Source organism: Dermacentor variabilis, chromosome 1, assembly GCF_050947875.1.
Source record: "Dermacentor variabilis isolate Ectoservices chromosome 1, ASM5094787v1, whole genome shotgun sequence".
In the NCBI taxonomy this organism is placed as follows: Eukaryota; Metazoa; Arthropoda; class Arachnida; order Ixodida; family Ixodidae; genus Dermacentor; species Dermacentor variabilis.
In genome coordinates, this window is record NC_134568.1 from 145,716,556 (window position 1) to 145,740,497 (window position 23,942).

The 23,942-nt window shown below is 44.7% G+C and overlaps 1 protein-coding gene across 3 annotated transcripts in view; it reads right to left on the bottom strand.

The window, feature by feature from the left end:
• The window catches only part of EndoB (SH3 domain containing GRB2 like, endophilin-B), a 92,818-nt gene that overhangs the window by 55,028 nt on the left and 13,848 nt on the right, over positions 1 to 23,942 (bottom strand). For all 3 annotated transcript variants that reach the window (XM_075697259.1, XM_075697243.1, XM_075697252.1), the window contains exons 4-7: positions 22,404 to 22,537; positions 16,242 to 16,328; positions 13,472 to 13,561; positions 554 to 654 (exon numbers count right to left, since the gene is read on the bottom strand). In XM_075697259.1, coding sequence (XP_075553374.1) covers positions 554 to 654; positions 13,472 to 13,561; positions 16,242 to 16,328; positions 22,404 to 22,537 — 412 coding nt within the window. The remainder of the gene's footprint in view (positions 1 to 553; positions 655 to 13,471; positions 13,562 to 16,241; positions 16,329 to 22,403; positions 22,538 to 23,942) is intronic.

The following is a 23,942-nucleotide window of genomic DNA, read 5'->3' on the forward strand; positions in this document are numbered from 1 at the left end:
AACTTTTATTGGGCGAACCTGTACCCACAAAAACAGGCTACACTTATAGCACAACGATAGCGGTGAACACGGTCGGCGATCGTCGAAAATCTGATCAGCGGGTCAAGCGCGTCGGCTTTTATACAGCAGTCGTCGAATGTTCCAGACTAATCGTTGGGACCCGCGTGCCTTCCACAAAGTTCTACACCATTCGCGTCAGGCGATGAAATCAGATAACATAAGGTCTGGTGACAACAGACAGCGGATAGAAGCATCGATAACTTTCCAGAAACTTCGGATACATGCAGGCGCGTCCCGCGTTGTGTGATAACATTGGTTAAGCGGCGAAACGTGGTCGCCTGATAAAGATAAATACACGTCTCAATATGAAGTGAACAGCATGAACTCAGCCCTTTTAAAGCAATTACAAACTCAATTATACCAATGGACTGGGCTTGTCTTGGTATGTGTATAAGAGGTTAATGTGTGGCCACTGCCCATTACTTGCATTTTTGTTTCTGTAGAAAGCACTCCTAAAGGCAAAAGCTGGTGCAATGCTTAGAAAAGAACTTACTTGGCCAGTTCTTTCTGCAGGTCTGCCATGTACTGCTGACACTGAGCATAGTATGACATTTGGGCCTCTACGAAGTCACTAAGGCAGCGTAAATGGTTCACCTGGAAGCAGAATAATCTTGTAAGACTCCAGATACATCAACCTGTGAAGTTAATATCCCTGTCTCACACTCATAAGAAACAATTCAGTGTGATCAATTTCAAGAAAACAAATCTGCACGGAACATTCAGAAACATCCATTTGCAGTGTGGGGATTGAGTGCCTTCCCATGCCTCATCCCCCAGCTCACGCATGGTGCTTTGCTCGATCTTCGGGAACCGCTGCCCCAGTCACAACATGGCAGACATGGCTAGCATGCTGGAGCCAATTTCCCAGGCAAACCATGCTTCTCCCTCCCGGCGTCAAGTCACTAAACAAGCATACATCACCGGGACGCACCCTAATTGGACTCCCAAGTGGCAGCCCCCAGGCACCCTATCCACTTGAGCTCTCTTCCGCTGAGCACTTTGTCGCCGTAGCAGATGCTCACAGGCCCCCAATGAGTTAGTTATGTGGGACCTTTGCCCTGCGACTTCTCGTTCTCGTGCTTGATGGACTGCTACCTGGTTAGCCCAAGCATGGTGGGAGGGCATACTCGATTGGTCTTGCGGTGAGCTTTTGCTCATACATGCTGTGACTGTTGCAGTGCATTGTATCTTGGGTTAATTACAAGTGTGTGTTTGTGATCTGATTCAAGAGCCTTTTCTGTGCGATATCGGAGAGTTGATGAACCTTGCCGCAGCACCTTTGTGTGTTGTGGAGTGGAGGAGTGTCATGCTCTTTCCTGATTGTCGTTTGTAAAATAAGTTTCATGTAAACCAACCTCCACAGCGGTCAGACAAAAAATTTTGATGCACACACCAAGACAACTAAAAAACTGAAGCACTTATATTGAGGTTTATGGGTGATGTAGGGTCGCTCTGATTGTTCCTGTTCTTAAGTGTCACGAATCGGCCACATGCTTTGTGTATAGAGAGGGGGTTCACTTCCCCCCATGTCAGCCGGGCAACAGTTGCTGTGTTATGTGGGGTCACAGGCACCGCGCGGTGTTGGGTGACGCGTCGTGGCAGGCGCCAGGAGGGCGAGTGCCGATTCTGGGAAGTCGGTATTGTGTGCATGGTGTCGGCAGTCCGCCGACGGTCACACGAGTCCACACAGACCAGCCTTGAAAGGGACCGCTGTACACGGTATTGTGGATCTGGCTTCCGAGTACCTGACTAATTGGAGGCGCCGCCGAGGTTAAGAAGGGCTTAGCAACTTTGACCCCGTGCCGCATGTACTGAGCAGGGATCTATTCTTCTACGCGTCCGGAACGAAATCGCCAGCCTTGTTGTTGGGTGCGACTGCCGATGTGGTGTCGAAGGGCAGCTTACAGTGCACGCTGTAGGGATGCGGTGCACACGTGAAGAGTGCATTCGGACGGCGGCGTCTAGGAAACACGCACTCGGAGAACTTTGTCTTGTAGACAATACGCTTGAAGGACAAGGAGGGCCATCAGTCCCCCACGCGGACAAACTTTGAGTACAGCTGCACTACGTGGTGTCGATGCCCCTGCTTCCGAGACATTTGCGGCCTAGAGACGCCCTTGGGATTTGAGGCGGCCTAGCGATAACTTGTTCGGGCCTGGCGTGTTTTGCTGAGCGCGTCGCTAACTACGGAGAAATGAGAGGGCAACGGAGTTTTAGGGAAGAAGGAAAAGAGCTTTGTTTTCCAATATGTTTATTTTTAAGAGTAAGCCCATCCCTCTGGGTTGTGGCTTAACAAACGGTTGACTCTGATTGGCAACTGAACCTGTGGGACGGGCCAACAGCCCTACCGCCTTTTTTTTCTTTGTATATTTGGGCTATAAAAATCGGGACGACATGCTGCCCCTCAGACTTGGCTGAAATCAGGATTGCTGATAGATCAGTGAGCCTCCGTACTATGTACGTTAAAACGAGTCTGGGCTCTAACAGTCATTGAGACAGTCGAAGAGTGAGACTTTGTTTCTCAATTGTTCAAGTTTGTAATGTATTTGTTTTACCTGCCATGTATATAGAAAAGTTTACCTATAAATATTTCTTGTACATCTGATCTGCATCGCTTCCTGTCTGCGTTTGATCAACAACTGCCGAGCATCGTCCGAGAAGCTTCAAGTTCCAACTGAGAAGCGAGGACAACAGAGAACGAACGAAACTTTACTGGCGCAGCACGACAGGATCGGCAAGCCCCACAACGAGCAACGAGCAGCAAGCCAGGCGCAAGGAATCAGAGGGCCATCAGCGAATTCCGCAAGGGTTGCAATTCATCTGGACAAGGACGTCAGGCGGCGCCCCCAGCAGCAACGGGTGAGCGGGATTCCTTACGTTTTGTCTAGGTTGGCATGGCTGTTGTTCAGTGAGGTTAATGGTGTTCACGCGCAGAACAGCAAATGCGATTGAGGCTAACGTAAACATTGATACTGCATCTGAACAAACAGAGGGTCAGAGACGGCAGGAGCTGCAACGTGTCGGAGAGACCGAGTCTGAGACGTCGGATACTGAAATGGATAGTGAGGCGCAAGGCGCTGCGCAGGCTCCGAGCACGACGGATCCAGAAGCCATGGCGGTGAGACGCCTGGAGCTGGAGCTGGAAAAGGTGTGCCTACAGCTAGAGTGCGAACGCATTGCTCTACGGAGAGTGGAGCTTGAGCAGTCGGGCAGGCCGCCTTCGGTGTAGGAAGGAAGCGATCGGCGCGGTGCCATCACGGATGGAATAGCACAATGTGCTAAAGTGCTTAAGGCATACCGGTTGCCGTGCGACGCTGACGTTCCGATATGGTTTGATGAGGTCGAAAAGTTGTTTGCATCTTTGCAAGTACCAGCACATAGCCGTGTACATTTGATCATGCCTGCGCTGACTGAGCGGGTCCGTTATCTGTTGCGTAGCCTCAATGACGAGGAATGTACAGATTATGAGACTGTAAAGAAGGCGGTATTAGATGAACTTAAGCTCACGCCAGCTAAATACTTGGAGAGGTTTGAAAAGGCATCTAAACGAAAGGAAGAAACTTGGGCTCAGTTTGCGTCCCGCGCTAGAACTTATTTGGCCTATTACCTTCAATCTCGCAATGTAAACACAAAAGAAGCTATGACGGAGCTTATGGTCGCTGACCGTATGAAAGCCAGTCTAAGCTCAGAAGCCCTTGAATATGTTCTTTTGCGGGAGGGCGAAGAGTGGTTTAAGCCAGTGGAGGTGGCGAAAGTGCTGGAGACTTTCGAACAAGCTAAAGGGAAAGGACGAGCAACTAAGCCAGCCGCAACAGCCTCATTGACGCAGCAAGCAAAACTAGCTAGCCCGCAGAGGACAAATTTAAAATGCCACGTGTGTCATATACAGGGACACCTAGCCAGAGACTGCCCAAAAGCTTCAAATAAAGAACAACAGGGGAGGGCACCGACTGTGCAAAAACAAAGGGTACAGAAGGTTGCTGTTGTAAGTGAAGAACCTCTACCAGAGCAAGAAAGGGTGCTTAGCGCTAGAGTAGAAATCTTAGCTCAACATGCTAGATCAGGGAGGTCAAAGCTGGACCTCATCCCTATCATGTGCGGGGATATAGCAACGGAAGCTGTGTTGGACACAGGTAGTGAGATAACGGTCGTCCGTAAAAGCATGTTGCCCGTCGTTTTACAGGAGCCATCGGGAACAGTAAGGCTCGAGTCGGCATTCGGAAAGACCATTCGAGCTAACCTAGCTACGCTGCCCGTAGGCATGCATCGCCCGGGGGCTGTGATACAACTGCAGAGGATCGATCTGGTGTGCGCGGTTACAGACGAACTTGCAAAGGGGGTTGACTGCCTGTTGTCAAAGGAAGATTGGGAACTACTACAGGCGCAGGAAAAAGACGAGTTTGAACGAGAAAGTATTCCGCGGGTAGCCAATTCCGTTGGAGTTCGATCAGTCGAAATAGTCGATAACACTGAGCCAGACTGCGGCCTAAGTTGTGAAGAAACGACAGACAACATCCCTGTATTGCAAGAGAATAGTTTCATACAAGATATCACTGGGGTGCCAGTCAGCGGGAGAAATTTCGAGCTGCTCAGCTTGCCGATGAAAGCCTGAAAAAGGCCTGGAATGATGCGAGAAACGGTAAAGCTGGCATGTTCGTGTCAGATGGACTTTTGTACCATTGGGATTCCTTAGCGGGAGCCAAGGTCAGACAACTGGTCCTACCAGAAGAAAAGCGCATTGAGGTATTGCAGCTCGCGCATGAGTCATTGTGGGGTGGACACTTAGGGCCGAAAAAGACAAAGCTCCGGATAAAGTACAGTTTCTTCTGGCCAGGAATGGAGAAGGAAATCGCTGGGCATTGTCAGACGTGCCACCAGTGTCAAACACGTTCAGATAGCCGTCAGAGCAATAAAGTCCCCATCACGCCGCTTATGCGACCGGAGCATCCATTTCAGGTGGTCAATGTGGACATCATTGGGCCTATTGAGGTGCCATCTGCGAGGGGCCACAAATATGCTTTGTGTCTTGTCGATCTTTGCACGAGATGGCCTGAGGTAGTGCCGCTCCGATCCCTGACAGCGAGGGCCACATGCGAGGCTTTACTGGAGATTTTCAGCCATACTGGAGTGCCGGAAACGATCTGTTCAGACCAAGGCACGAACTTTAAAGCTCAACTGACACAGCTAATGTTGGAAAAACTGGGTTGCTCACCCAGGTTCTCCACTGCTGAACACCCTGAGAGCAATGGAGTGGTTGAGAGATGGAACAGAGTCCTCAAAAATATGTTGTATCATGTAATGGAGCGGGACCGAAGAAACTGGGACAAGCTCATCCCATTTGTTCTGTGGGCTTATCGCGAAGTGCCGCATGATACCACCGGGGTGGCGCCGTTCAGGCTATTGTACGGTAGAAACCCAAATGGGCCCCTATCAATATTGCAGCAAACTTGGATGGGTGAGATCGTGGTGCCCTCAACTCTGAGAGAGAAACCTGCCAAATATTTGCAGCAGCTGCGGGAGCAACTAGAACTAGCCGCGAGTGTAGCTGAGTTGACAAGCACTGAGCGCCAGAGCAAATATGCTGAAGTTTACAATAGGAGGGCACGGACTAAAGAATTTAAGGTCGGGGACCAAGTACTCCTCTTTGACACAGATCGGGCAACCAAGATGGCTGCCAGGTGGTTGGGTCCTTTCACAGTTATTGGGAGAGAGAGAGAGAACACTCGTATCGCTTGCAAATAAATGACAGAAAGACTTCGGTAGTGCACGCTAACCGACTCAGGCCGTACTACGCTAGAGTGAGTCATGTGGGGGTAGTGTTCGAGGAAGACGGAGAATTTGGTGAGGTGGAATACGCGCCGCAAGCTGTATGCACTTCAGCGAGCCAGCACGCAATAACTGAAGACAAGCTAGCTCATTTGGGATCTGATGCGCGCGCGGAAATCGAGGCGGTATTTGAGAAACATCGCTGCGTCTTTGACGGAAAGCCTGGGAGGGCGAAAGTAGGGCGGCACCGCATCGAGCTGGAGGAAGGATGTAAACGAAAGAGGACGTTTCTTTACAGAGTTCTTGAACTATTAAAGGAAGAGTTGCGAAGTCTGTTGAGGCTTTGCGGGTATTATCTGGACTATGTCTCAAACTACGCCGACGTGGCGAGCCCGCTTACAGCTTTGACAAGGCGAGGGGTTCATAATTCAATTCAATGGTCGGAAGATGCGCAGTGCGCGTCCGAAAGTCTAAAGTTAGCTCTCTGTCAGGCTGTCGCCATTAACACTCCTGAGCCTCATCAGCCGTACTGGCTATTCACTGATGCGTCGGCGACGGCGGCCGGTGCCTGTTTAGCTCAAATGTCAGCGGACGGAAAAGAAAAGCCGATCGCTTTTGCTAGCCATCGCTTTAACCCGACACAGGCGCACTGGTCGACTATAGAGAGAGAAGCCTTTGCTATTATTTGGGCACTCAAGAAATTTGACTACTGGCTTTTCGGAGCAGTGGTGAATGTTGTCTCTGACCATAACCCATTGTCATATTTGACAACCAGCACCCCGCAGGGGGCCAAGTTAGCAAGATGGGCGCTTTCACTACAGCGCTACAATGTAACGGTGCGTCACCGGAAAGGAACAAGTAACACCAATGCTGATGCACTGTCAAGGCTCTCGAATCGTTCATGGGAGCCAACCGAGTAAAGAGCAGAAAAGAAAGGATAGACGGAAACAGCCATGCCAGCTAGGACAGGCGTGAATGTTCCCGTTCACCCGAAGGACGTGTGCGTGGGACAGTTCAGCCTTGATGGAACTTTCGGTGGTTGTTGTCGTCCATGTGTGTGAGGGTTATAAGACTGTGCACATACTATGTATATACCCTTTATATGTCACTTTTCTGCTGTTGAGCAGTGCAGCGCGTTGGAAAGTGTTCCTGTACTTACATGAGTATTTCTTTTGCATGCTCACTGCCATGAATGTGTTGAGCCTTCGCCCTTTTCTTTTATCGCTGTGAGAAAATTGTTCTTTTTTTCGTGGTCCTTTTAGTTCATTTTCCTGTTCCTTACGGGCTCCGCAGCACCCGTGTTGGGCAGCTTATGTCAATTTTCTTTGACGGAACCTTCAGAGCCTAAATTTTACGATACAGCGGCTTTTGGCTCTTGTAGGATAGCTGGGCACATTGTGAGCCCAGTATACTCTTTAGGAGGGACGTGTAAGGTCGCTCTGATTGTTCGTGTTCTTAAGTGTCACGAATCGGCCACGTGCTTTGTGTATAGAGAGGGGGTTCACTTCCCCCCATGTCAGCCGGGCAACAGTTGCTGTGTTATGTGGGGTCACAGGCACCGCGCGGTGTTGGGTGACGCGTCGTGGCAGGCGCCAGGAGGGCGAGTGTCGATTCCGGGAAGTCGGTATTGTGCGCATGGTGTCGGCAGTCCGCCGACGGTCACACGAGTCCACACAAACCAGCCTTGAAAGGGACCGCTGTACACGGTATTGCGGATCTGGCTTCCGAGTACCTGACTAATTGGAGGCGCCGCCGAGGTTAAGAAGGGCTTAGCAACTTTGACCCCATGCCGCATGTACTGAGCAGGGATCTATTCTTCTACGCGTCTGGAATGAAATCGCCAGCCTTGTTGTTGGGTGCGACTGCCGATGTGGTGTCGAAGGCCAGCTTACAGTGCACGCTGTAGGGATGCGGTGCACATGTGAAGAGTGCATTCGGACGGCGGCGTCTTGGAAACACTCACTCGGAGAACTTTGTCTTGTAGACAATACGCTTGAAGGACAAGGAGGGCCATCAGTCCCCCACGCGGACAAACTTTGAGTACAGCTGCACTACGTGGTGTCAATGCCCCTGCTTCCGAGACATTTGCGGCCTAGAGATGCCCTTGGGATTTGAGGCGGCCTAGCGATAACTTGTTCGGGCCTGGCGTGTTTTGCTGAGCGCGTCGCTAACTACGGAGAAATGAGAGGGCAACGGAGTTTTAGGGAAGAAGGAAAAGAGCTTTGTTTTCCAATATGTTTATTTTTAAGAGTAAGCCCATCCCTCTGGGTTGTGGCTTAACAAACGGTTGACTCTGATTGGCAACTGAACCTGTGGGACGGGCCAACAGCCCTACCGCCTTTTTTTTCTTTGTATATTTGGGCTATAAAAATCGGGACGACATGCTGTCCCTCAGACTTGGCTGAAATCAGGATTGCTGATAGATCAGTGAGCCTCCGTACTATGTACGTTAAAACGAGTCTGGGCTCTGTAACAGTCATGGAGACAGTTGAAGAGCGAGACTTTGTTTCTCAATTGTTCAAGTTTGTAATGTATTTGTTTTACCTGCCATGTATATAGAAAAGTTTACCTATATATATTTCTTGTACATCTGATCTGCATCGCTTCCTGTCTGCGTTTGATCAACAACTGCCGATCATCGTCCGAGAAGCTTCAAGTTCCAACTGAGAAGCGAGGACAACAGAGAACGAACGAAACTTTACTGGTGACTTTGCTTCAGCCAGACAATGCCCATCCTTACAAAGCCCTAAAAATGAAGTCGACTCTGAAACTTGGCTGTATACCGTTGCTTTCCCTATGTATATCTCCTTCAGGTGCTAATTAATTGTCCTGAAAATTTAACACAATTCTTTCATCTTCAGCATCATTAAAAAACATACCCCAGCAGATGATAATAATAATTTGATTTTTTGAATGAGTTAAATGTAAAGGTGTGGGAATGTCAAAATTTTTGAATACGAATTGCATACGAATACTTAGCATTGAATAATGAATCGAATTTTGAATAATGCTATTCACATGCATTTTTTAGCAAACTGGTTTATTTTAACATGATGTTGGAACATTGTAATTCTGTTGTCATTGGTAAAAAAAAAATCACCTAGTAAGCCACCACAACCAGAACTGCCGGACCATTCTTTTAATTGAAATTTGTTTTCTTCTTCTTCTTCTTCTAGTGGCTGTTATACTAAATTATTGTGTATTTGGCACATGTAAGCCTTGGAGACATTGACTAATTTCCACTAGTTATGTGTTCTCGCCAACCTGTGCCTTATTATACCGCATTAATTTACCATATACTCAGGGGCATGTGACCCTGCACCAGCCATCACTCATTGTATTTGCTGTCAAGCAATAAGCTCAGAATTGGGTATGGAGCTTGCGAAAATTTGGAGGAGACTTAGCTTCGCCTTTAAGAGTGGAATGCGATAGCATTCAACGATCCCTGACTGCTTCTCACGTTTCGCGGCAACTGCAGCTTATGTAACCGTAATGTTTACTGGGAAACGTTGGTGGTGAACACTATGCACAAAGGCAAGCTTTCTGGCAGAAACGCGGCCTCTTGCGTGGGCCGCGATGTGGTGGAGGAAAGCGCCATCTAGAGATGTTGCAAGGAACCAGGCGTGGAGCTCCGTGGCCTCCAAAATTTTCGCGCGCAGGCGTGCACAAATCTCGAACGCTGTAGTCAGTCTATGAATGGTAGAAATGCTGGAAAAGGGGTTTGTGTGTGAGTTTCCGCATAATAAAACTGTTTTCTCATATATTCAAATTACAATCCGACGCTATCATGTCTTTAGGTTGTGACAATGTCATAAGAAAATGTCGTATTTTACCATTTTTATGACATATTTTACTTTGAGAAATTCAATTAGTTCAGTAACTTCTTTGTGCTACACAGAGGGTCTGCGTGGTTGGGTATGTGTGGTTAGGTATGCGTGGTTGGGCTTGCATGGTTCGGAATGATTTTTGGTGTAACGACAGTTGAGGCTGGAAGTGGAAAATTTCGCCAGCAGCATGAAATTATAGCAAAAATCAGCACAATATGAGACGCACTCTCTTAGATTGGATAGGAATAAATGCTAAGAACTATGTTAGCTCCTGCACAGCCAGCAATATATTCGATTTGTTTAGAATATTTCTACGCAATCAAATATTCGAAACTTTTCTAATACCTAGTTGTTGAATCGAATATGAATATTAAAAATATAATATTCAATAATATTCTAAATTTTGGAATATTGGAATGATTGGAAATTTTGGAATGTAGACTCCATGCCGTAATTCTAAAAAGACATTTGAGGTATGGAAACACATTGACTATATCACATGCAGTGAGCTTCATAAACACTCAGTTATAAGAGAAATTAGCATGAGCAAATAATTAATTTCATATAGAATGGAAGAACAGAACCCACTACATGACCACATGCTGGTGCTGTGAACAAATGGTCAGACATCTGTTCTCTTTTCTCTAATAAAGTTTGTGCATACTAATTAATTTTGCAACATGGGTCTACAGAAGTGTATTATGATGTATGCTGGACTTACCAATACTGTGGCACAGCAATAAGGTCACGGACAATAGAAATTACACATACAGGCACACATTTTCGTGCTGTTTCTATCATCTGTCTCCTTATTGCTCCATCACAATTCTAGTTAAAAATTAAATTATGGGGTTTTACGTGCCAAAACCACTTTCTGATTATGAGGCACGCCGTAGTGGAGGGCTCCGGAAATTTCGACCACCTGGGGTTAAGATCATGCACCAAGCACATGTTTTTTATTTGTATGCAAGACACTTTAGATACCATTATTTTCATTAAGATAATTCTGATATTGAGCCATTGTTTTGCTGTGTCCACATCTATACTCAGCACCTGAAAGGAATCTACTAATGATTTGAATAAAGATTTTCACTTCTTGGGCCCTTCTGTGATGAATTGCATGGAATAAGGCTTTTGAAGGTCAATGTGTGACTCGCACAGTGAGAACATGGCTTTGTGCACAGATCACGATGTCTTACAGGGTATGCATGTATGCCCTAGTTTAATGTTTTTAGACTTGTATATGCGAAATAACTGCAAGCACAAATACATGATTACATCCTCTCCAGCTCAATGTGTATGGCTGCAAAAGCTGATGAAAAAAAAAAAAAAGAATGTTAGTCAGCCAGAAAGGAACATACAAAAACTAAAGCCAACGAATTTGCAAAAAACACTGATGCTTAGGTAGGGACCTACGAAAGTCATGAAGAAACTCATATATTTTCTATTTTCTGCTGGAATGAAAAACCCATGGAAGTTCTCACAAAGAGATCGTTGCTTTCTCTACCTCTCCAAATGAAGTGCAGTGGCATGTGACAAAAGGTGGGCGCTCAAAGAGAACATGTGGCTTCCTGAACGAGCATTACTGTACTAGACATGTTTTACATAATCTTCTGTCCAAATATTCCGCCTTTTTTTCACACATAACGTAGACATGCAAAAACACAAAAACAAAGCTTTCTGAGAGAGCAAGGAGATTTAAATGCTTATCTCTCCCTGTAAGAGAAGCAACAAATATGTGACAATAACACACAATTGTGTTGTTTGACAGCTATTTATGGTTACTATTTCTGAAAAATTCCAAATGAATATTTACATAACTGGTTATTAATCCCTGGACAATCATTAAAGAGGTACTGACAATATATTTCTGACTATTCAATTTTTTTGCATCAATGAAAGACCTCTAAACTATAAAAAAAGTAGTGACAAGCCTCAAAGCCGCGTAAATAATTTATTATAATATCCTTTCTACAGCCAGTGGGAGCCGGACATTGCGATGTTTTGACACTCACTCCAGCTCGCTCAGTTACCTTGTATGCTTCTATTCATTGCAAGGGCTCATGTAGCAGCATACCAGACAACCAAATGAGCTGGAGTGAGTGTCAAAACATCGCAATGTCCTGTTCTTACGTGACCACATACTGCGTTATGACATCGCTACACATTAGAAACGAAACCGAAACTGGCTGTAAAAAAAGCTATTAAATTATTTAGGGCGCTGCAAGGCTCGACAGTACCTTTTGGGGGGTTAGGGGTACCAGATCTTCATATAAAGAAAAAAAAAAAGAAGACTAACAAATATTGTGTCGGTGCTCCCTAAAAATCCTGCTTTAGCAGAATTTGTAGATGCTTAAAGCAGCACAGTCTAACAGATACATACAAAGCAATTTTCTTTTCTTGCTGGGGTCCTTCGCTCTTCGACATCCTGTCCGAATCATTACAAAATGTTAACACATGTGGCAAAACAGCTGTGTGAAGTCCGAGAGAGTGGCACAGCCTCACTTTTAAGTGGCAGTGAGAGTTGGCCACATTTGTCAACTTGTACTACTCCAACCCTCAAAGAACCAAGTCTGCTAAAATTAATTTCTAAAGATGTTTCTTTCACAGTGAACATGACATTTATGGGTCCAGTGTGCCTGATTTAACAGTGCCAGCTAGTGCAGGAATGCAGTGCAAACTGTGAAAGTATACATTACCTAAAATTTGCACACGAAGCAGTTCATGATGTCCACATTTTTCTGCAGTGCATCACTGAAAAGCCAATCAAGTGCTTTCTCATTTCCCTCTGAATGCTATATACCGGGTGTCCTAGCTACTATGCACTAAGTTAAAAACATCTGAAGCCTTCGATGTGGATGAAACCAACTGCATTTCATTAACAGCCACTTAAAGAAGGCTCCATTATTTTTTTTCTCCTTAACTGATTGGTAGTGATTAGTTAATTTATCAATACGAGGTTACTAAAGCATATTTGTAAACACAGTTACAGTTGTTTGCAGTGCAATATCTTTAGCGTAGCTCTATTTTCCATTTTCAGACGAAAGCTAGTAAAATTTGAAAAATGCCAATGCGGCCTCTCGCTTGCATCACCGCACCAGGGATGCTTTCAAATATACCACTCACAAACCAAACATGCTCCTGCCTAACTCAACAATTGCATCAATTTGATGGGCTATTTATGATGGTGTTGCTCCTAAATCCTGCTAGCGGCGAGCCGTGCATCTAGCTTAAGCAATCTGCAAAAGCTAAGCTACCACAAACCATGGTGCAGGCTCTTGATTTGCTGTGTGAAGTCAAACCAAACAGCAATATGTACGCTGTAATTATAAGTAAGGCTGGCGATTACACAGGCAGAATTAGTTCTATCGCAGCATATTTGAGACTGCGTCAGGGTTTTTCAAATTTCACAGGATCTTTGGCAAAGTAATGATTAACTTTATTTCTGCATGTCCTTTCATTAGGATTGTGTAAGTGGATGTCCACATTAATCTGTGTGAACATCACAATTCTACTTTGAACCATATTTTATTCAAGTTCAGATAATTCAAACCCAAACCTAGGGTTCCGAGGAGTTTGATCAACAAAAGTTGACTTGATAACATGAAAAAAAGACTCATTTTAATGCAAGCCACACTCTCCATATTTGAATTGAATTCTAAGTTTATACCCAGCATAAATTTACACTCTGGTGAACTTAATGATGCAAGTTTACTCAAGGCCAAGTCAGATGATATGGATAAAACTAGACTTTTATAAAGCACTCAACAATTCATGAGAACTTTGATGTAACAGTGTATATAATCATGAATACATACATGAGTGCTCGAGATTCCTTCAAGCAGGAGCCTAGTGATTTCAGCTTGACGGTCAAAGTCAGACTGGCAGGAACGCACATCCTTCTCTGCCTGTTAACACGAGCAATGTAAATGTGCAGTTTTAAAATAACTGTAGACAGTGATTCCCAATATCATGCAAAATACCTAGAATTTAGCTATAAGCAAGACACTACATTTAAAGAATATTTTGACACCTTAAATGCAAGTAATTCATAACCACAGACTCTAGAGTCTCTTTGCTGAATTACTGGGAAAAGCACTTAGGTACACCCAACTGCTCGACACATGTAGACACTCACATGTGGTCTTAAGAACCCGCTAGTGCTCCTAGAAAACTCCAATGCCACTAGAAAAGCTAATGGCGTTGCGCTCTTGGTTAATCATTACTGGGGATACATTTGCTTTTGTCCGTCATGGCATCTGGCACATCACTGGAGCTACGAACATTTTGGCCACAAGCTTTGCTGATTAGCGTAACTATAAGAAAAGTGACATCCCCAAAAGTGATATGCTACCCAACTACCCAGAATATGGCCCTTAGAAATTCTGTGCAATGGTAAGAGGCTCCCCCGGAACCTGAAGAAGCATGTGGGTTGCATGAAGCAGTAGGTTGCACACTTGTCAGCAGTACTGTTCACTGACAAGCAGAAAGAAATGTAAGACACACTCAGTCAGGGAGCCTACCATGAGGTAGCCTTTACCAAGTTTGCCTTTTACTCCTGGTACCTTATTTATTATATTTTGCACATGTGCTTCATGAACCTGCATTTGCTTCATGAACCTGAACATGTGCTTGTCTTCTTTGCGACTCAGCTTGTCTTCATCGTGTTTCAGCACTGCTCCTCCGTAGCAATTCAGACCGTAATTATGTTACGGAGTCGACAGCTATCCATTAAAGAAATAAAAAAAAAACTAGATAAATATTTATGACAGCACTCTTTAAAAAATCATGAACCATTCCACTCTGAAGGGAATGACCATCGAAGCTGTTTAGCACACGACACAGAGGTGACACAGAATTTTGAACAAGGTATGAACTCATTTACTGGCTTGATCCGTGGTCGTGATGAAAGGTATGCACACACATTTATTGTCATTCATGTGGACGATTGGACCGCTGCCCTGTGGAGCCGTAGGAAACTAGACAATCGTGATGTTTCAATGGGACTGCCACCATGGGAGAGCAAAAGGAAACTACATACACAAGCGCTTGGAATGCCAACAGAGTGAGGGTGGTGCAAACACAGACATGGCCGACACGAGTTGGCCATTTGGGCTAAGATCCGATCGTAGTATGTGTTCTGACCCTTGTGCCTGGAACCTCTTTGGGTCCCAGGTGTGACAAGGTAGTTCAAGGGTGCGTTACAGGTCCCAGAGCCCACTACCTGGAGTCCACAGGGGTATGAGCCATTGCACTTGGACCCTTTCTGCACTATCCTCAGGATTAGCCCACAGTTTTTGCACATGCACATGAAAAATGGACGGAGGCCTAACCGGAAACTGCTTCGCTGTAAAAATTGACTCACCAACTCTTAATCTGGCCATTAATCACACCCCTCCAAATGTGCAATGCCTATTTTCCACAAGTAACAAATCCAGGCATGTGTTAAAGAATCAATAAAAACATCTAAGACAACTTGTTCATGGAAGTAAAGCTAATTTGTGTTGACAACGACCAGTTTTACCTGTTGAATTTCTTTCTCAAGAACGTCAGGATTGACTTTGGAGGCCAGTAAGCAGCAGGAAAAAGATACAACACACAACAACATAAATAGTGGCATATATACTTCAAAAGAAATCAATGTTCACCAATTAACAAACCATGGCTATCAATGATAACATTATTTCAAAATAGGATGCTAGGCAAGTAATTTTTTTCATTTATTTCACACGTTATCTTTCCTGCTTTGAACAAACACACACACACACACACACACACACACACACACACACACACACACACACACACACACACACACACACACACACACACTTGTACACAAAAGGAATAATAATTAATTTATTACTGCACTTTAAATGAAGATTCTTGCTTATGTTACTCATGCTTTAACTCAAGAAGAAAAAAAGAGATCACAATAATAACACATGAATTGCATTCTAATTCAACCTATTATGTAGGTAACAGCTGTACAACAGGAAACATTTATTTTTTTTTTAACCAGTAGTTATAGTGGTTGTAACTCTCCGAGATTCGCATGGTCTCAAGCTTTTGAGCAGATGGTCTTGTTACTTCCCAAAAATCAAACTGCTTCGTTCTGCTCATCATCATCAGCTAAACTGTGTCCTTGCTGGTCTCCTTTCTCTGATGGAACAAGAAAAAGTCGGTAGAAAAAAAAGTACGGAAGTACAAGAAACTAACTGTCAGCTAAATGGTCACATTCAAGTAAGTATAGGAATCTAAGTTGGTGCAGGGTGCACTGTGATCTGGCACCAGAGATCAGGGATCTCAAACATGCAGTCTGCTGGCCACATGCATTAACATGAAGATTAAAGACCCCCCCCCCCCCATCTTATCAAGTATTGCTCTTTAGTGCCCCTTCTCCAATACAGAAGTTTTGCTTGATTTTCTTTTTCCTTGGTGTACTGAGAGACAATGTAGTTGTGAACTGTACATTTTCAGTTCAAAACCTGTAGAACTTTAATTAAAATTAAGAATACCTGAAATGTATTAAGTCAAGGAAGGATGAAGCATAAAACAGACAAAGAACAAAAATCTGTCACAACTCACTGCTGGATCAGTAGCTTTGGCCTTACGAAGTCTGTTCTTTGCAGCGTCTAGATCCAATCTCTTGTTTCCAAGCAGCCGACGCTCTTTCTGCGTCAAGAAACAACACCAACATCAAAGCTCCTCTTTCCAGGCAACACATACTTTGAGCATTTAAAAAATGGGAGGGTAAGACAATAAGTAATGGCAGGGTTCGTGAAGTCGCTGCTTTTCACAATGCGCGGCTGCAAAGGCATTTATTCCATGCAAGTGCTACACAACAGTCACATTCTCACAGACAAATGAGTAGGGATGTATAAGGCTATAAACATCACTTCGACAAACCTCTCTTGAATGAACATTTCAGTTGAAATCGTCTCTGCACAGACATTACATTGGAGCCTATTCCCCCAAAGTTTCAGTTGAATGAACCCAGTATGAGGCAACCCAGTATGTATGTAGTATGATCCAGTTCATTAAGTTGCATGGAAATAACACTGTTCAGCAGTGCTGTAAGCTCTCCAAACGTGTAGTCAAATGATGCCCCGATGAAAGCACGAGCCCTGTAAAAGAAACAGCTGTTCTTTCACTGGTTTAGGTCACTGAAATGTGCCTGAAATTTCCTAAGATTGTTTTACTTGACTATTCTACATACGCTTTGTTTCTTAACATATTCAATGCATCTTGGGTCACCATTCGGTCATGGCCTGTGTTCCTGCTAGGCGGCAGACAAATTATATGTATTCATCTGCTTGCACCTGCGATAACATTACGACACTTGAATCCAAAGGTACAATTTTTTGTTATCACCATCATCATCGTCAGCTTATTTTTATGTCTAATGTAAGACTAAGGCCTCTACCAGCGATCTCCAATTACCCATCTTGCACTAGCCGATTCCAACTTGCACCTGCAAATTTCCTAATTTCAACACACCACCTAATTTTCTGACGCCCTCGACTGCACTTTCCCTCCCTTGGCACCCATTCTGTAACTCTAATAGTCGACCGGTTATATGTCCTATGCATTACATGGCCTGCCCAGCTCTATTTTTTTATGTGAAAGCGTCAAATGTCCCATTGAGCAAAAAATCCCGCATCTGTAGCAGCGAAACGGCACCTTAATTCACATTGGCTGCGACGCCAAGTCATGTGCGTGCCTCGACGGAGCAAAGCAGCCGAAAGGGGACACCTGCTGCTGTGCTGGCATGCCAGGTGTTGCGTGAAGGGAGAGGGCATCGCCATGACACCATGTTACCCTTGCTCTTGCTCTTGGAAGCCTGTGTTATCAGTGCATTCCTTCTCTGCGCAAGCTCTCACTTGCATTCTAACTTCGCCTCTGTAAACACTATAAAGAAATTAATGTATAAAAAAACGGAATAAATTCGGAAGGAAAAACGTTGATGGTAGAGAGTTTTGAACCTGTCTTACCCACTGGGCTAGACCAGCGCCTCCTAAATAGCAGGCTTATGCACTCTGATTTATGACATCATGCTACTTGGACTGAAATTTCCATTGCCAAGCCCAGCGTGATGAAAACAGTGACGTTAAAATTGCCGCAGCTTACTCCGTAGTGTCCCCATTAGATTCTATGGCAGTTGGGAACGGTAGCAGGATGTCATGGATCAAAGCGTACTGGCCTTGGTCATGAGTCTCGACGTGCTTGCTTGTTCGCGAGGAGTTCATAACTCGAAGGACCACTCAGCAGCATTCAAATGGATATAATGCTCACGCATTCAGAACTTATAAGAAGTGCTTAGGTGTCCTCAGATTTTTTTTTTTTTCTCTTAATGGTCAGCTAGAATATCGGCTATCTCCATTGGCTCTCTGATCCACACTCTCTTCCCGTTTCTTATCATTATGCTAGGGTCCTTCAATACTTTTCATCGGGTCATGAAGCTTCCCCGAAAGTTTCATATAGGGACAGAAGGTGGCAACAGATGTGCTGGTATAAGTAGAAGGCGAACAATCTGTCATGCCAGATGGCCGGGCTGCGCGATCATGCAAATCTTTCACTAGGAAAGGTGCCTCTCCCACATTTATTTCAGCATGTTCGTAGAGTGAACACGCAATAGGAACTTTAGGCACAATAATTTAATGAGCAATGCATTTCTGTTTAAATTAAACACAGCACCATTTTATGATTGACGTCGCTCCCCTCCCTCCAGTATCTTTACTTGCAAAAACTGTTTCGTTCGGCTGTCTCCATTTGCATTTTATCTAGTTAGTTAGTTGTATAAGTCAGTTATAGTTGGTTAGCTAGTGCAGTGTGTTAGTAATTAGTTGATAAGTTAGTAAATTAATTATATTTGCTTGGTTATTACAGTTGGGCAGGTTACTAGTAAATAATTTTGTTATTTCAGTTAGATAACTTAGTTAATCCGTTAGGCTTGTTCGTTTGATTAGTTAATTTTGTTAGTTACCTTACTTAGTTTAGTTGGTGTATTACTTGGTTATTAGTATGTAATTAATTTATTGATTGGGTTGGTTTTGTTACAACAGTTTGTTATGTTACTTATTATTGAGTTTAGATAATTATTAGTTTGATAATTATTTTAGCAATTACCTATTTGTATGGTTAGTTAATCAGCTGGTTAACGTTGTTAGTTTAGTAATAAGTTTATTAAAACAGTAACAATTTAGTAATTTGTTGGTTAGCTTTGTCAGTTTGAAATGCAGGTTTTTTTAATGTGCAATTATATAAAAGCGCGATGTGAACTTGCTCTGTAGTCGGTCTCTAACGATGTAATCCACATGTACAGTTAGAATTATGAATTAAGCCACTGTTGCAAATGCAGTTGAACCTGGAAATAAAATAAGGTGTTGTAGTTGTTTCGACATTGTTCGCGTTCGAGTTTCTGAACACTATACAGAAACAGGGATGCGATTTGCACGTTGTGTAGGCAGTCGACCTTTAATGTGCTTGTTCGCTGAATCCGAGGGGCCAATGTGCAAAATGCTTAGCCGCGAGTTTGAGGAGTCCACACACAATGTGAATTGAATTGATTTCTGGGGTTTTACGTGCTGAAATCATATGACATAATTACGAGGCATGCCATAGTGGGTGACTCCAGATTCATTTTGACCATCAGGAGACCCTTAACGTGCATGGCATGTTAAGGGCCTCCAATGCATGGCACACAGGTGTTTTTGCATTTCGTCTCCATCAAAATGCAACTGCCTTGTCCAGGATTTGATCCCGCGACCTCGTGCTTAGTAGCACAACACCATAGCCACCGCTGTGGGTCATGCACAATGTTCTCAATCGCCGAATACGAGGTGCTGCTGTGCAAAATGTTTAGCCGCGGGTCTGAGGAGTCGGTGCACAATGTGCTCGATCGCCGAGTCCAATGTGCCGAAGCACAAAATGCCCAGCCATGGGTCCAAAGAGTATGCACGTAATGTGCATGGTCGCAGGTGCTGAGGATTGCATGCGCGATGTGCTTGGTCACGGCACCGATGCTTGAAAAGCTTAGCCATAAGTTCGGGGATTGCTTACGCGATGTACTTTGAAGTAAACTTGGAAGCGAAATCCAAACTTCAATGCTCAAAAGGCTTATCCACGTGTCATGTCTGACGGTTTCCCCATGCAAAGTGTTTGGTCACAAATTGCTTAGGTTGGAATGCTTAGCCATGAGACTGAGACGTCCAGTAACAGAGGAGTAAGTCAGCTGCACTACCGCTATGTCCACGTCACACTCGTTCCAACACTTATCGGTATCATGGTGATCGCGACATCGAGAGCTCGCGAGGTGCAAAGAATAGACGATGCCCCTATGGAGTGAGTGCCAGACCAACAGCAAACCGTGCTGGAGTCACGTGGCAGGCACGGCCAATCGGAGACTCTGGAACGGCCTTCAATCATTTGCTTTTTGTGCACTTGTTTCTGTATGGAGGAGATAGCAGAAGTGGCATGGCAAATTTGAAGATGGGAAAGTGCGCTTTACATCAAGACCAAGACGCAGTGCTCAGTTGCACCATTTTGGAAACATTGTGGCTTGAAAAATACTGTTCTTTCGTGATTTCTGTGAAATTTTTTGCCTCCTTGGTTGATACAACAAATTTTTTAGCGTACTTGTACATCGTCCTTCATGATGATATTTCGGAATCAGATAGACAAAGGTTTATAGAATTGAAAATGTTATTTTCAAAAGAATGATTTTTTTTTTTGTCATTTTTCGTGATGCGAAAGCTGCATCCTGTCCCCCCCTTAAGTGGCTGTCTGTTTAAGCTTTCTATCCTTATTGTGAATTATTCTTTCTTCAACTCTATAACAGTCGATCCCGAATATATCAAACTCCGATCTATCAAATTATTGTCGATCTTGAACAGTTGTAAAATTGCCTTGAAAATCCCATGCAAAAGTATACCGATGTACTATGCAAACATTGAAATCCTGTTCACCAACACATTCGATACATTGAGCACTGCACCGTGCCTCGCCCCTGCAAGTACGCTTCTCCTAACGAATATACAATCACTTCTCGCGTTGGTGCAAATATTTACTGCCAACGAATTTGAAACGGCACTGTTTTGACAGATGCTGTCAAACAAGATATTGACACTGAAGGGCAGTACATGCTATAGAGGAAAAATGAGCAGTATGCTCCAGTTTTGCTTGCTGTACATATTGACGTGCTTGTGCAAACTGTGACCGTTTGTTATCAGCAAGAGCAGATCGCTACTCTGCTTCAAGAATGAGAAAGGCCTTCCAGTCTCATATGTGTTCCACAAGAAAGGGCGGATGACACCTAATTGTTTCACTGAGTGGCGCTGTGCATGGGACGCTGAACTGGAGATGCTGTGCCACCGGGTTTGCCTTCTGGTAGACAAGGGCTTTCCATGAATGGCATTTTAGGATTCCGCAAGCAACCTCAACTCCACTTGGACGGATCTTTACAATGCACTAAACCTACTGCACGCCACATCTGCCCTTCAGAGAAAGAGCCATTGCAGCAACAACGTGCAAGACTTGTCGCTGTGACATTCATTAGTCCAAGCTGAACGCGTTTCATTCGTGCACGCACAGTTACATGTCAGTAGGAACGGCCCCGAATGTCCGGAAAAGCTGAACAGCACTTTCTAAACTCACAGCGTGTGTGTAGTGTCGGCAGTCACTGACGCATAGAGGCCAGAGGGGAATGGCTCAGAACAAAGACAGCACATACTGGCCACGAGGAGTCACGAGTGCTGAGTGGCATGCAAGAGACCCGCGGACTTTCTAGGATGGTCGAGAAGCAAGTATGGCTGGTTCCAACAGAAAGCCGGTTCCGAAACCTGGCACAACAGTACGCCTGGCTTGTTGCCCATGTATGACAATCGGCCATTTAAATGGTGCATATTGAAACGGCCATGCGGCCGGGCACATTCAAGCACGATTTTCAGTACAAGTGTACTGAGGGCTGCAAAGTGCATATACATACAGGATAGTTTGCTTCTGCAGTGTGTCTTTCTACCTTTTCTTGAATACAAAGATGCAACATCCACTTTGATGCACGCAAGATGCACTACCACAGTTATGTGTCTGAGCAATGAGGGCTTTTAGGGTTAGCGTTCCAAAGACCATTTCACAGCACGTGTGACTTGTAAATTTTGTGAGCAAAACATAAGCCAACTTCTGTGCAGTCTATATTGTCTTGGAGAAGCAAATTGGTAAGTTCCAAGAAACCGTCAGGAATGTGAGGATATCTCTGATAAGCTTCAGATAGTGATACCTTATATTTCGAATTATTGGTACATCAAACTATTTTGCAATTCCCTTCGAGTTCGACATATCCGGGATCGAGTGCATTTCCTTTCCCCAAAGTGAAGTGCTGAAAACAAGTTTTGTCTTATCAAAAAAAAAAAAAAAAAAAAAAAAAAACAAAGAAGACACTGACCATGATCAAAAAATTATTAAAGCTTGACGTCTCAGCCCCCACAGGGGAGTTTTGTTCACAATTAGGGGGAAATTAGTTTTTTGTCAGACTCTTCACCAACCTTCACAAGGCACACAGGCCGACTAATCAAGTTTTGAATAACTTCTTCCTCTTGGTCGAAGTCTGTTTTCTTTTCTTGACAATTCTTCGCAACCAGACGAGATTTCTTCATAGTCTTGACTTCCCCAAGTTTTGTCTTATTTTGAAAAATTTTTGGCCATGGCAGTAAAGGCCTCATTTAGGAATGAAGAGGATAAGGGTTTATTTACCAAGATTGTCTTCATGTCTCCATCCAGAAACCTCCTTAGTGGCTGGACAAAGTTTGTGTGCACCAGGCGGCCAAACTCTCGCTCTGCCTGGCCCAGCTTCTGTTGAGCCTGCCCAACTTTGATGAGGGCACTTCCTGTAACCAAGTCAGATAACCAAAGCCATCACATTGTAGTCAAGATGCACATGCTAATGTGATATAAAAGAGCTCAGCAAAAACCTTCCTGGATGCATGTGAATCCAAGCAACTTACACAATCAAAAACAGCAAAGCTGTATAAAGGAGCTCTCACACCCGTTGGAAGTCCTAGGGGCCTGGTCTCCCACTGCCTAAAGTCTACCCAGGACTTTGCAAACACATCGCTATATCTCATGCAAATGCCCTGTTACACCCGATTCTTTTCAAGCGGCTCACCATATCAGATCTTAGTGCTTCGATACTTTCCAGTATCGCATGTTCCTGTGTGCTCTGCCAGTGGCAATATGCCAGCACGACCTGGTCATATGGCCGTTAAGGGGCTGTTATGCAGGTTGCATTGCTGGCTGCTCTTAGTGATGGTCTGCGCATTTTCATCGACACTCTGGTCATTGCTTAAATGATATTGCGCGACATAAAGAACGACACGGACGTGAAAGAAGACGACACACCAAGCGCAAACTTTCAACTAAGTTTATTGTGCCACTGCGTCATTTTATACATGGCAGGCAACGTAGATCGCGCATGCGCTTACACGGAAATGAAGTGCGAAGTCATGTAACATGGTTACGTGTCATGTGACGCCGCGTCCAAGTAACGTAATTCTTTTTCTGTGAGAGCCAGAGACGGGAAGCTAACACACGCATCACCCAATTTCGCGATCATCTGCGCTTCAGATATCTCACGGATGAGCTGCGTTCTGCCACGGGAAACAATCGTGCATTGATCCTCAAGAGGCTTGCACCCATGATCGCGACAGTGGATCGCCAAGAAACCACCTGAGCCGTTTTTTACATTGTTGTTGTGTTCGCGGAGCCGATCATTGAGGCAACGCCCAGTTTGTCCGATATATTTCTTCCCACATGAAAGCGGGAGGTTGTACACCACCCGGTGTACACACTCGACAAACTTTTTTCGGTGATGCTTTCTGCACTTATCGGAAGGGACGGCATTTGGATCAGTCAGCCTGCAAAGCTTGCCGAGCTTGTCGGGAGCAGAAAAAACAGCTCCTACGTTCGCCCTTTGGGCAATCTTTTTCAAGTTGTGGGATATCCCGTGCATGTATGGTATGACACTTACTTTAGGGCGTATGCCAGGAGGGGCATCGGCAACTGACTTCTGCGTACTGGATCGCGTTTCTCTTAAGATGCGTTCTGCGACAGACACTAGCACCACCCTAGGATATCCAGCCAGGGACAACCGTAAAGTTTGCGCTGCTAAGCTTGCGTCCACAACATGACAGCAAGACTTGCTAAGGGCATTCTTGAAGCACAAACTGATAATAGCCCGCTTAACAAGCTTAGAATGTGCGGACGTATACGGCAGAAGTGGTTTGTTGGCTCGCG